The 12,356-nt window shown below is 45.1% G+C and overlaps 1 protein-coding gene across 1 annotated transcript in view; it reads left to right on the top strand.

The window, feature by feature from the left end:
* LOC114049564 (double-stranded RNA-specific adenosine deaminase-like) overlaps positions 1 to 7,810 on the top strand; it is a 31,268-nt gene extending 23,458 nt beyond the window's left edge. The window contains 7 exon segments of the mRNA XM_027870808.1: positions 530 to 649; positions 1,610 to 1,743; positions 2,412 to 2,594; positions 3,154 to 3,266; positions 3,886 to 3,994; positions 3,997 to 4,012; positions 4,393 to 7,810. Coding sequence (XP_027726609.1) covers positions 530 to 649; positions 1,610 to 1,743; positions 2,412 to 2,594; positions 3,154 to 3,266; positions 3,886 to 3,994; positions 3,997 to 4,012; positions 4,393 to 4,633 — 916 coding nt within the window. The 3' untranslated portion in view covers positions 4,634 to 7,810.
* Positions 7,811 to 12,356: the final 4,546 nt, after the last annotated feature.

Here is a 12,356-nt window from a genome sequence, read left to right on the forward strand (position 1 = left end):
GGCTTCTTAGTCTTCCTAGCTACCTTTGTAGCCTTTTTGGATGTCAAAAATGACTTCTTGGCATTTGGGGTCATGGGAATGAGACAGACTTAACTACCCTTGGGAATGTTTTTATCATATAAAAAGCCCAGCCTGTGTCTACCGCCTCCCTGTTTTCATTGAATGATTTTCTTTAGTCTATCCTAGACTATAGGATAGGAAACACACTCTGGGAGAAGCAATGTGTTCCTGTGGTTTTAGACAGGATTTTTCTCTTCAGCCACTGTAGGGATGAGTATTTGTAGTATCAAAACCAAATTAAGCAGGTAGCTTTGCCCTGTTTTACCAAGCTTTGTAAACTCTGGACCGAAGTGGTTTCTGCCATTGCCTCCTGAGCCTTCTGAAGCTCTTTGCATAGCTAGAGAGCAAACTGAAAAGTTTGGTTCATGAAGACACCTCCTTGTGTGTCTCAGACAAATCGAGGGGCTGAAGGAAAAAGCACCAGCCCCTGGAGTAGACCTTTTTCTTTAACCTCCTTCTCTTTTGTTAGGTTTCTCTACAATGAGTTAATGAAATACAATCCCATGTCTTGGAAAGACAGTATATTCGAGGTTGCCCATGGAAATAAGTTACAAATAAAAAGGAATGTGACTTTCCACCTTTACATCAGGTTGGTATGGATTTCCCCTTGGTCTTTCATCTAGTGAGCTCTCCATAAACGTTAGCCATCATTCTCATTCTTCTTCTTCATCTGAGTTTGTCTTGTCCTTAGAGAAGGGTCACTGACGTGAGAGAGGCCCCAAACACCCATGTGATACAGCAGCATGGCTTTATAGCTCACCTTTAGCACTGCTAGCTCTGGGACCCTGGGCAAGGCACTGAACCTCAGTTTCCTCCTCTCTAAAATGGAAATAATAACATCTATCTGCCAGTGTCATTGTGAGGGTGAAATGAAATGTGTATGTATAAAGGGCTTTGTAAGCCTTAGAGTGCGGCATAAATGGTAGCTGTCATTAGTAAGATATTGTGTCATCTGAGCTAGTCCACAAGTCAGACTTTATCACACATATCTATGGAAACCCATACTCACTCATCCATGTGTTTAGGGCACACAACACAGCTGTACACATTCACATTCTTGTACAACGCATCCCAAACGATGGACAGTGATTCCAAGGAGTGTTTCTGGTTCCTGTTGTTCTGGGAACCTCATACTCTTGTTGGTTTCTCTACCATGAGTTAGTGAAATACAGGCCTGTCTCTTAGAAATTTGAGCCTGCCTATGGAATTAAAGCTACAAATGAAAAAGTGGCTTTATGTCTCTATATTGAATTTGACAAGACACAGAAAAATTAATAGCCCACATTTACATCTCACTTTAAAGTCCTTTATATATTATCACATTTGAGCCTTACCATCCTGTGCAGAAGGTAGATCGTGCATTAATATTCCCATTTTACAGGTGGGGAAACTAGTTGAGAAATGAAATGATTTGTCCAAGGTCACATAGAAGTCACATAGCTAGTAAGTGGCAGATCTTCTGACTCTGAACCTAAGTGTTCTTCCAAGTGTCCCCCTAAGAAACTGAGAGGGAACCTGAGTCCAGCAGACCTCCCTCTCTGTGTTTCAGCACTGCCCCTTGTGGAGATGGTGCCCTCTTCGACAAGACATGCAGTGATCCTCCAGAGAGTTTCATGGACTCACAGCACCAGCCACTCTTTGAGAACCCTAAACAAGGCAAGCTGCGCACCAAGGTAGAAAATGGTGAGTCACAGATGCCTCCCCCTTCCCCCCAAGTTCAATTCCACAATGATTACAGGGGACAGGTGGAAATCACTTTATATTCTCACCATCAAATACCTTTAAGTCCCCTCTGTCTATGTGACATAGTTCTTGCCACCTGAGAACTTAGAGGCTGAGAAAACAATATTCACAAATGGAAATGACATAGACTACAGTGAGCAAGAGAAACAGCCTTGTTAATTCTAACTAAACTTGTTAGCGTTTTTTTGGAGCCAGGGGTGGAAGAAACAGATAAAAATGTGTCAGTAAGAATGGTTGGTGGTAAAGGAGTAATGTTGATAGATCTAAGTCAAGGCAAGGAGGGTCAAGGAAAACTGGTTGTTTAGCTGTGACATTGACTCGCAAATTCTTAGAGTTGGAAGAGACCCCGGAATGGTTCAGTTCCAGTGACCCCAAGAATAGGCTCTAACCAACGGCAGAGAGGCAAGTCTCCTGGCTTGGTGGTCAGAATGAGGGTTCCAAGTATTAAAGGCCCCACACCCACAATACTGTCTTTGCCCTGTAGGAACTTAAGAGTTTAGGATGACATAGTATGAGTACATAAATAGCACATCGGGGAATGGTTATGGGCTGGCATCCTCAGTGGGATTGTAAAGGTTGCCTTTAGATCTTTCTCCTGTCTTTAACAGGAGAAGGTACAATCCCAGTGGAGTCGAGTGATATCCTGCCAACATGGGATGGCATTCAACATGGAGAAAGACTGCGTACTATGTCCTGCAGTGATAAGATTCTTCGTTGGAATGTGCTTGGCCTGCAGGGGGCGATGCTCTCCCACTTCTTGCAGCCTATTTATCTCAACTCAGTCACTCTTGGTGAGGGACTTGGCATGGATCTGGGATTGGGGTGAGCTGGTAGTGCCTGGACCCCAGCAGGTGGCATTCTGCATTGTCTGGCATTAGTGGGAGGCCTCCCATTTACAGAGGGTGCTTTATAAGTTGGCCCGTTAATTGATTCTGTGTGCCCTCTCCGCTGTTGTAAGAAAATCAGTTTGAACTTTTAAAGCAACTGGGCCCCCATCAAGTCATGCCCAGCAACATTCTTCCAAGATAAGTTAAAGAAATACGGTAGCTGGAAGTGCAATGTCAGTGTCTCTTTATGCTCCATAGTCTTTGATTCTGTGGGTGTCTTTATGTGGTGTGTAATATTTTACTAACCCAAGCTTATGCTAGGGAATCTGCAATAATGAGACAACTGGACACTTCCTCTCCCCACAAGGAAGGTATTTGCTTGCTTAGATACATCTGTTATAGGCCCTGGCATGCACCTGCCTTTTAAGAGTGCTCAGAGCAGAAACACTGTGTTTGCTTGCATTTAATAAGTACTTGATTGGTTGATTTGTTGATGCATGTGTTCATTTTTTTTATTACTTAGGTTACTTGTACAGCCAGGGACACCTGACACGAGCGATCTGCTGCCGTCTGTCCAAAGAGGAACGTGCATTCCGAGAAGGGCTAAAGCCTCCATACACTGTCAACCATCCTAAGGTGCTATAACTTTTACGTCCCTTTAAAATAGCCCTATCAGGACAGTTGGGTGGCACAGTGGATAGCGCTACAGCCTAGAGTCAGGAGGACCTGAGTTCATATCTGGCCTCAGACACTTGACCCTAGCTGTGTGACTCTGGGCAAGTCACTTAACCCCAATTGCCTCACCAAAAAAGCAAAAAAAAAAAAAAAATTGCTGGGGCAGCTAGGTGGTGCAGTGGATAGAGCACCGGCCCTGGAGTCAGGAGGACCTGAGTTCAAAACCAGCCTCAGATACATAACACTTTCTAGTTGTGTGACTCTGGGCAAGTCACTTAACCCCAGTTGCCTTGTCAAAAAATTAATAATAATAATAATCATATAATATAATAGCCCTATCAACAACAACAATTGTGTATATTTGAATGGGTTAGGAGGAAATAGCTTTCATCCTCATGGACCTTTCTGCCCTCCCTTGGAGAATGGCACCTCTTCTTCAGACCTTTATGGAATTCATTTGAAAGAGGGTTCTTCCCCCTTCTTCACTTCCTCTTTCCCTAGACCCCATGGGCCCCTGCCTCTGCATCCCACAGTCAAAAGAGATATCCACTTTTGACCTATTTCCCCTGGATTTCTGTAGGTGGGCAGGGTCAGTGTATATGATTCCACAAGGCAGACTGGGAAGACCAAGGAGTCCAGTGTTAACTGGTGTGTGGCTGACAGAACTGAAATCGAGGTCCTGGACGGCACCAAGGCAAAGTGGATGGGTACGGGTTTGTACTGGGAGAAGTGGGAGGAAGCATCTTCCTTAAGTCCCTGTGGGGTTTAGTGGGCGTTGTGCTGGGCGCAAGCCCCAGCTCTGCCCTTTACTAGCTGTGAGGTCAAGGGCCAGTTTTCTCCCTTCTCTGGACTTCAGTTTTCTCATCAGGAAGATCAGAGGGCTGCAGGAGAAGATTTCTAGGGTCCTTTCCAGGGTTAAATGCTTTATGACATAATCTGTGATCCCAGGTCTAGAGAGTCTTATATGAAACTATTAGTGTGAATTCAGTCTGCTTCCTTAGGGTTTGCTTGATAGTTTCTCTACTTTGGGGACTTCCATAACTGACCTTTTCAGGCCCTAATGAGCAAAATATTCCTGTTTTTGTAGACCAAGACTCGATGTATCACGTCTCTCCAAGAGGAGCATGTTCAGCCTGTTTCAGCAGCTATGTGCCCATCACAACCGAAAGGACCTACTGAGGCTTGTTTCCTATAACGAAGCCAAGGAAGCTGCCCGGGACTACCAGGTGGCCAAGCACTACTTCATAAAAGGTCTGAAGGACATGGGCTTCGGCAGCTGGATCAGCAAACCTCTGGAGGAAAAGAACTTTTCCCTCTGTGATGCGTAGTGTGCTCAGCTGGTTGTTCAGGGGTATTTCAGGGTTTGGGGTGGGAGGTGGGAGGTAGCACTCTTCATTATGTTGGTGTTTTGTTTTGTTTTTAATGGACCCAGCATTGCTAATATTTAGGGCTTTGGGTTCCCATTTGTCCTGCCTCCTCTGAGGTTGTTGGGGAAGGGTAGGATGGGCGAGGCCTTGTCACTACCTGTCTTCCCGGAGAAGAGGCAGAAATCTGTTGGGGGAGAGAAGAGCTCTTCTATCTCTAATAAGCAAAAGCAATCATTGGGCAAATGCAAGCCGTTCCCTCGAGCTTTTTCTTTGCTGCATTCACTTCTTGAGGTCTTGATTAGGTTCCGGGCAGCTCTTTGTGATTCAGAGACTGATATAATTTGCGGTTTATCCCAGGTCCTTTGGTTTCTCCGCCTTCCCTTCTTTCCCTTTCCTTAAATTGTCTGGCCACTCCACATTTCCCCCTGAGGAGGGTGAACGCAGTGGTGAATTTCAGGTATTGGGCAAAAATATTTTCAAAGAGAAGAAAGGCTGAAGTGACACAGTCAGCATGGTTATCTGTGCCAGTAAAGGAAAGCATTAGTATAATCAAAATCTACAGCTAATCTACCCAAAAAACCCAGTAGTCACGTATCCTTCTACCCAGTTGAGAGTGGGTGGATGTGGAAAGCATAATACTGACTCGTAGCAATGATGGGAGGGAAGGAGGAGAGGAGGAAAGAAACTCTTCCAGGGCTACGTGTTTAGTTCCCCGGTGCAGTAGGGGCAAGAACACTACTGGAGGGAGATGGAGCCCCCAAATCCCAGCTATTTTTAAGCCCCATTGCTGATAGTTGCTTTCCATAGTAATTTCCCTACTAAAGGTAAGAGGGCCTTTACCCCAAAACAGCTGAGTGGGACAGTTCCTGGGTCAGATCCCAAAGGTGTTGTATAACCTCCTCAGCCTAAATCATCAATCAGTGGGGAACAAAAAAAAGAGCATGACAGTTGCCATGCTGGGGGGTCAGACCAGCTTCAAGTCAATCAAGTACTAGATCTCTTGCCAGCCATGCCAAGGAACATTGACTTGTGTTGGCAAAAATAGGGGGTTTAAAAATACATGTTATTAATTTTTCATTCCCACAGGTAACCAAGAGTTGTCATTCAAGTTTAAAATTAGCACCTTAATCCTTCAATTATATTAGAAGTATTTCCATGTGGTTTTGATCATTGATAGAGATGATTCTTGACCAGTACATAGGCCTATAGGATGGTTTGTTTCCCCTGCTTGTTGGGGAGAAAGTGGACTTTGTAGGCAAAAAGCAAGGTTTCCTGAAATTGCTGACTTAACGCTGAGTTAGATGCTCAGGCCCAGTGTCTCCTTGACCCAAGATATTCTTGTCTCCACCTTCATCACCAGCGCTCAAGCTGGGGTAAAGATTAGGCAGATATCTCAGGGAGAATAGCAAAAACATTTCACCCTTAACATCTGTCTTTTCTCTAGCTCTCCCTAGAATGGTACTGATACAGTTATACCTGTTATCTTGCCAAGACATACTCCTTCCCATCCTCCAAGCAATCCACTGGTCCAATCATCTATTCATACCTGCACACCTCCAAATATATAAACCCAAGCATAAACATGCACACATTCATTTTTATATCTACATATATATGTATCTGTGTACCCACACTTGCTATGTAGCAGTCCATCCTCTTAATCAGAAATTATCTAAGGGGAGTGAGGAAAGCCAGGATGTCATGACATGGTAAGAGTGTCTCTGCAGCATACCATAATGTCCCAAGGAGCATGTTGAAAAATAGTGCCCTTCTTAGTAAAGAAGGGCAAAGGCCCTTGTCCCCTGTCTCCAGTGTACTTTTCATCCCTTTCAATCATAGGTTGGATGAAGCTGGTAATATTGTGGTACCTGCCCCAGCAGGCAGTGAGATCTTGTGACTACTGTAGTTAGGAATCTCCTAGACAGAAGTTCTTTTATCCCGGGTCCCCAGATTAGGAGCATTATCATCTCTTTCTTCCTCCTTCATTACTCGTTGATAGAATTGGAGTGTTTGACAACCCCCACCACAGTCTGCTTTGGTTGGAAGTTAGAAACCTCCAGCAAAACATACTTTGTTGGCTCTGGCCCACACCATGTAGAATGGTGAACATTATTTTTATGAGAAGGCTGCAATGTATCAAACATAGCTCCATCCCTCATTAATGATTCTGTTTGTGTTCTAGGAACATTGAGCAAGGGAATGTGTGTTTGAGACCGATAATTCTGCCCCACTCTCTCCTTCCTACTCCGTTTAGACACACACCTCCCCTCCTTTGTCTGCTGCTGAGCAGTGGAGAAGGGGAAGGTGGAATTTCCCAGGGATGGATCTGATACCATTTTATGAGATTTCTTCTTGGATCTTTAGCCCCTTTATCACAATCCTCCTCAACCTTCCTTCCAAAAGGGGGAAAAATGCAATGGTTGGTAAGCCTGAACAGTTGCAATTGTATATCCCTTAGAGAAATCACTTAGCATAAATTATCTCCACCTGAACCAATTTCCCTTTTGAACCTGAAGGGACTTAGTTTGCCGTTTGGGGGGCTTTTGGCAATAGCTTTTGAGAGCAGAACAGAGAAGCAAATGTAAATGTGAGAAAACTGACCACAATATACTTGCTTTATAATTCTGCCTTTAACTATCCCTAGATATCAGTGATTGAAGATATACATTCCTCATAAGAAATAAAAGAAACTTTCTGTATTGTTAGACAGCCTTAGTTCTGCAACTCATTTGGTGAGTCAAAAGTTCAGAGGGGGAACCCTAAGACCTGGGATTTTTTTTTAAGTGCTGAGGAGCTGATTGCAAACCTGTTCTGAAGAGAAAGCCAATGCATCTGTTTGACGGAAGAAGGAAGCATTTCAAAGGGGGCTGCCTGGAACAAAGGGAAGCTACTTCAGCAGCCCCCCAGAAGGGGCTGTATTTGCCATTAGAAATGTCCCAGACGGCTCATCTGCTCCAGCCCCAACCCCAGCTTGCTCTGTCAGTCTCCTCCCATTTGCATCACTTCTTCCATAGGGCCTTGGTCTACTTTATTTTCGTCGTCAGAGCATATTGTACACCTAGCCTCAGCTTTGACTGCTTGTTTTAATGGAAGTGGACTTTGGCCATTTGCTTTTTAATACATTGATAGTACCGTGAATGTGTCTCTTACCTTCCTTTCATGGAGTACCCATTATTTCCTAAGGGACCTGCTGTTTCTTTTGATCTCATGAAGTTGCTTGCAAGATATGTAGGTATGTGCTTTGAAAGAAAAAAATAATCAGTATTGCATCAACCTGTATGGAAGCTAGGTAAGATTAAAAAACCAGGTCACTTTCCTTATCAAGGTCCATTCCATGTGTTGTAGGGAGAAAGGAGCAAGAAACAACTATCTTTTTTGACTTTCTTCCCACCTCCTCGTTTCATAGCATTTAAGCCTAGGGTGGGAACAGGTCTATCACAGATTTTCTTACGTAATTGATTGTTCCAAGTCCAACTTCACAAGTCCTGCCTGACTTAGGCATGACATTTCCTGAGACAAGTTGCGGTCAGCTAGCCACCTGCCACAGCAGGTTATAGGGAAAAGGCAGCTTCCAGTGGATAAAGATTTTTGCTAAGGTGTGTTTTTGATCAGCTCCCCCCCCCCCATCTTTCCCCTTCTCCTGATGCTTGGCAAATAGCTGACCTCTAGTTTTAACTGTTTCCCAATCTGTAGACTTACATTGAGAGGCTCCTTTCTACATACAGACTAACAGGTCTGTCTTTTAAAGGAGAAACCTTGAATAGCCATCCAAGCTTCATTCCTACCTGCTCTAGGCATCTCATGTATGTAGTGATTTACATATAAAAGCTCTCTACTGAAGATCAGTCGCAGTAATCATGGAAAATCCTGTAAAAGCATTATATAAACCTTAGCTGTTATGTTGAAGTCTCCCGTAGCCCATCATGTGGAATAGCCCTCCTCAAAGTCACATTTTTTCTGGAATTTGTTCAATTTAATACCTTCTGCTGCAGTTTCAATGCATTTCTTTTAATTTTCCCTTGAGATGAAATTGAAAATACCCTGTCACCATGATTGAACCCAACTGCCATAAATTATGAATTTGAAGATTCATAGAAATGAGTGAGAACAGCCTTCTTTTGGACTCCCATAACCCTTGTTTATTATTGGCAGTTAACGTAATTCTCCAGCCCTTTTTTGAGCTTGAGGAAAAAAACCAATCAGGACTCTGGCTGAGTAGTGTTTTTGTTTTTTATTATACATCAAAACCAAGATTATGCTCCTTTAGAAGAAGAACCTTCAAAATCTTAAATTCCTGCGGCATCCAGACTGGAACAAGTCGGGACACTGAGTGTGAAGAATGGACAAATAGCAGTGACCGTTGAAGTGGGCGATGAAGGAGGCCCAGCTCCCCTGGCCTGCACTCCCTCAGGCCCTCTGTGTGAGAGTGTGTGTGTGTGTGCGCGTGCACCTGCAAGGTGGGGAAAACTGAACTGTCTTACAAAGGGGTCATTGCAGTAAAGCCAGACGGGACCTTGGAGGCCGTCTAGTCCAAAGATTGATCCAATTTCTGAGTAATGCCCGCATTTCCCTCTGTCTTTCTCATTCCTTGACTGGGCTGAGGCAGCAGTTAATAAACTGTGACTGGGAAGAGTTATTTCTTTAGAAAGAAAAAAGTAGGAGTCAGTGCCATTGCGGGTCTTTGGGACCTTTCAGTACTGTGGTGTAGGGATATAACCACGCCTCACAAAGCGGGCAGGTCTGGAGCTTATCTGGTCCATCCTCATTTCTTCTGGTGTACCTACTTCAGTATCTGCAAGGTTCCTGTAACCTAAGCTGACACCTTTCCACTCCACACGGTTCATAGCCTTCATTCCTCGAAGACGATGAAAGAGGCCTCCTTTGCTCGGCCTGCTTAAACATAGAAGTGATTCTTGATGTCCTGTTTTGTTGTTTGAGTGGGATCACCTCAACTCCTATAAGCTTTCCTTTCTGGTCCTGTACTCTGACCCCTTCCTCACTTCTTATCCTCAGCAGATAGCAGGTGACCAGACGATAGTCCCAAGGTATAGAACAATCACTTGGAAAGGAAAAAGTATCTCCAAAAGGGAACAAGAGGACCTAGAGGTTCAAGTGACAGCAGCTCAAAGAAACCTAATAGAACCCCAAATAAGTATTTTAACTACTATGACCTCTTGCATCTGAGCATCCTTGCTTGTTCAGTGGGGTCCAGCCCTCCCTCTCCGGTGCCTCCAGAGCTGAACTTTGAGCCTGCTCAGTTTTCAAACTCCTCCAAAGCATCCCTGCACCTGGTGTAATTAAAAGAGTACAGAATTTAATCCAAAGATCTTTAGCCTCTCAGGGTCCCAGAACTTGGATGGGGTGGGGGTGGGGGGAGTATATCTTTAATCTTTACTAGCCTAACTGAAAAGTTAGCATTTAAATTCTGAATGTGGGCAACAAACCTTTTTCTGAGGAGGGGTTCAAAAGCTTTAGTAGACTGCCAAAAGTGGGAGCCCATGACAAAAAAGATGGAGCACCCCCAATCTCATCTCTCACTTTGCTGATAAAGAAAGGGCCAAGAGTAACTTGCCATAAGTCATAGCCTCAAGTGCCTGAGCTGGGAGCCACCCCACCCCTGATGCCCCACGTCTCCCAGGCCACTGCTCCTTCTACTAACTATACCATCCTGGGTTTGAATTAACCAGAATTGATTCTTAATCACCAGTGGTACCCTGGCCAGTTCAACTATTTATTAAGTACCTACAAAGTGCACTACATTTACTAGGGGCTAGTGATACAATGACCAAAAATGAAACAAAGTCCTTCCCTCGAGGATCTCACGTCTGTTGTCACGTCCCCTTCTCGGCATCAGTGTCCACATCTGTGAAATGGGAATGTCCGTTCAGGATCTGCGGAATTCTCAGCCCGTCCCGCCCCCGACCTCTGAAGCTTTGCTCTGGTCCATCCACAAACGGGAGTACAAAAGGTAGGTGTAGTGACTGCATGGATGCACTGGAGGGCAGCGCTTCTCGCGGACTCGGCAGCCTAAATCTCAGGGGAGGGGAGCGGGGGGGGGGGGGGGGGAGAAGGATGGTCCAAACCAAGAACTGATCGGACCAGGCGTGAAGGTCTGTCCAGCAGGCCCGGGCCGGGGGCGTGGCGGGGAGGGGATAGAGGAGGGGGCAGTACTGCCGAGACTGTCACCACGTGGCTGTAATTTGACTCTAGTTCGGCCAAGCTACTGTACACTCCCAACAATGCTGATGGAGACCCTTGACCCCGCTGATAACAATGATCATTTCTGTTGGATTGAAAATTTGGGGATTGGGATTTTTTTTTAAACTCTGCCCATTCTCTGAAAAGACTTATTAAGAAATTTGCAAAGCGGGACTAGTCTAGTCTAGTGGAAATTTTCTGGGACTAATTCACAGAAAAGGTAATTGTGGGTGGCCTGTAATCATCCTTATCTTGTACTCCCATAGAACTCTTTTTGGGGTGGGTAAAGTGTGTGTCTGGGGTGGGGGTCCTAGTACTAGAAGAAGGGTGTTTACTTGGCCAGTGGCAAAAGGATTGCCGAGGTAATTGATCTCTTCCCTTCTGATCTCAGCCTCATCTCTTCACCTCCGAAGAAATATAAAGTAAAATTGGCTGTCTGGAAATGGAAGTGGCCAGTGCCCAAGTCTGATCACATATACAGACTGACACTGTTACCAGTCCTCTGCCGACCACAGAGTGAGCCCTGGATAAACCATGTAAACTGAAATCAGCCCAGGCCCAAAGTGGAGCAGGCGAGGTATTCTGTTACCTAGGACAATGGCCCACCGGTGCCATTCTGGCCTCCACCCAACCTCCTGAGCTATAATCAGGCTGGAGCAGCTGCAGACAGCAATCCAGGTCAACTGCAAAGTGGGAGGCAGAGTCCAAAGGGATGGAGAAAGATGCAGACATCAGCAGACTCTTCCCTTCCACAGAAGCTGCCAGGCCTTCTTAAAGTCACGCCAGGAGATAAGGTCAGGATTAGTTAGGAGTGAGGGTGGCAAAGCTAGAAGATGAGATGAAGGGGTCCTGCTCTCCTCTGTCCTGGTTCCCTGCTCTCAGATCCTCAACATGACGCTGAGACTAGGTCTGCATGAGGTGAAGAGAACCAAGAAATGTGCTCACTTCAGTCAAAAGACTCAACTCAGCCTCCCAGAAAAAGTTTGTCAGAGATTGACTGTGCATACTTGTACTTTCTGTACTTTTTCAGTTAAGGAGGCAACATCACTGACCTTAGCCCCTAAATACTCCTTCTAGGACCCTGGAATTCTAGAAATGTACCTAGATTGCCTTTGTAAGATCAGCCCATCCTGACACCAAGTGATCCCCTCATATTCCTTCCATCCCAGGGTAGAGTAAGGTATATGAGGATGATTGAAGTGGCGGCATTTAGGGTAAATGACAAGCCAAAAGGTAGGATCAAGGTTTCTGTCATCCGAGAAACTGAGAGGGCCCAGACAGCAAAGCGTGGGACGGGGCCAAAAACTTTATCTCTCTACAGAAGGGAAAGTGGAGGGGGTTGGTCAAAAATGCACTCTAGCATGGGCTTTGTGTATCAAGCTAAGGGCACACAGAGGTCCCTCAGACTTAGACCCACTGACCAGTTTGTAATCCCTTGCAGCTAAACTCAGCAATAGTTAGTATAAGCCAAGAGTCTGTTCTCTGA

Source organism: Vombatus ursinus, unplaced genomic scaffold, assembly GCF_900497805.2.
Source record: "Vombatus ursinus unplaced genomic scaffold, bare-nosed wombat genome assembly UNPS02014798.1, whole genome shotgun sequence".
Taxonomy (NCBI): Eukaryota; Metazoa; Chordata; class Mammalia; order Diprotodontia; family Vombatidae; genus Vombatus; species Vombatus ursinus.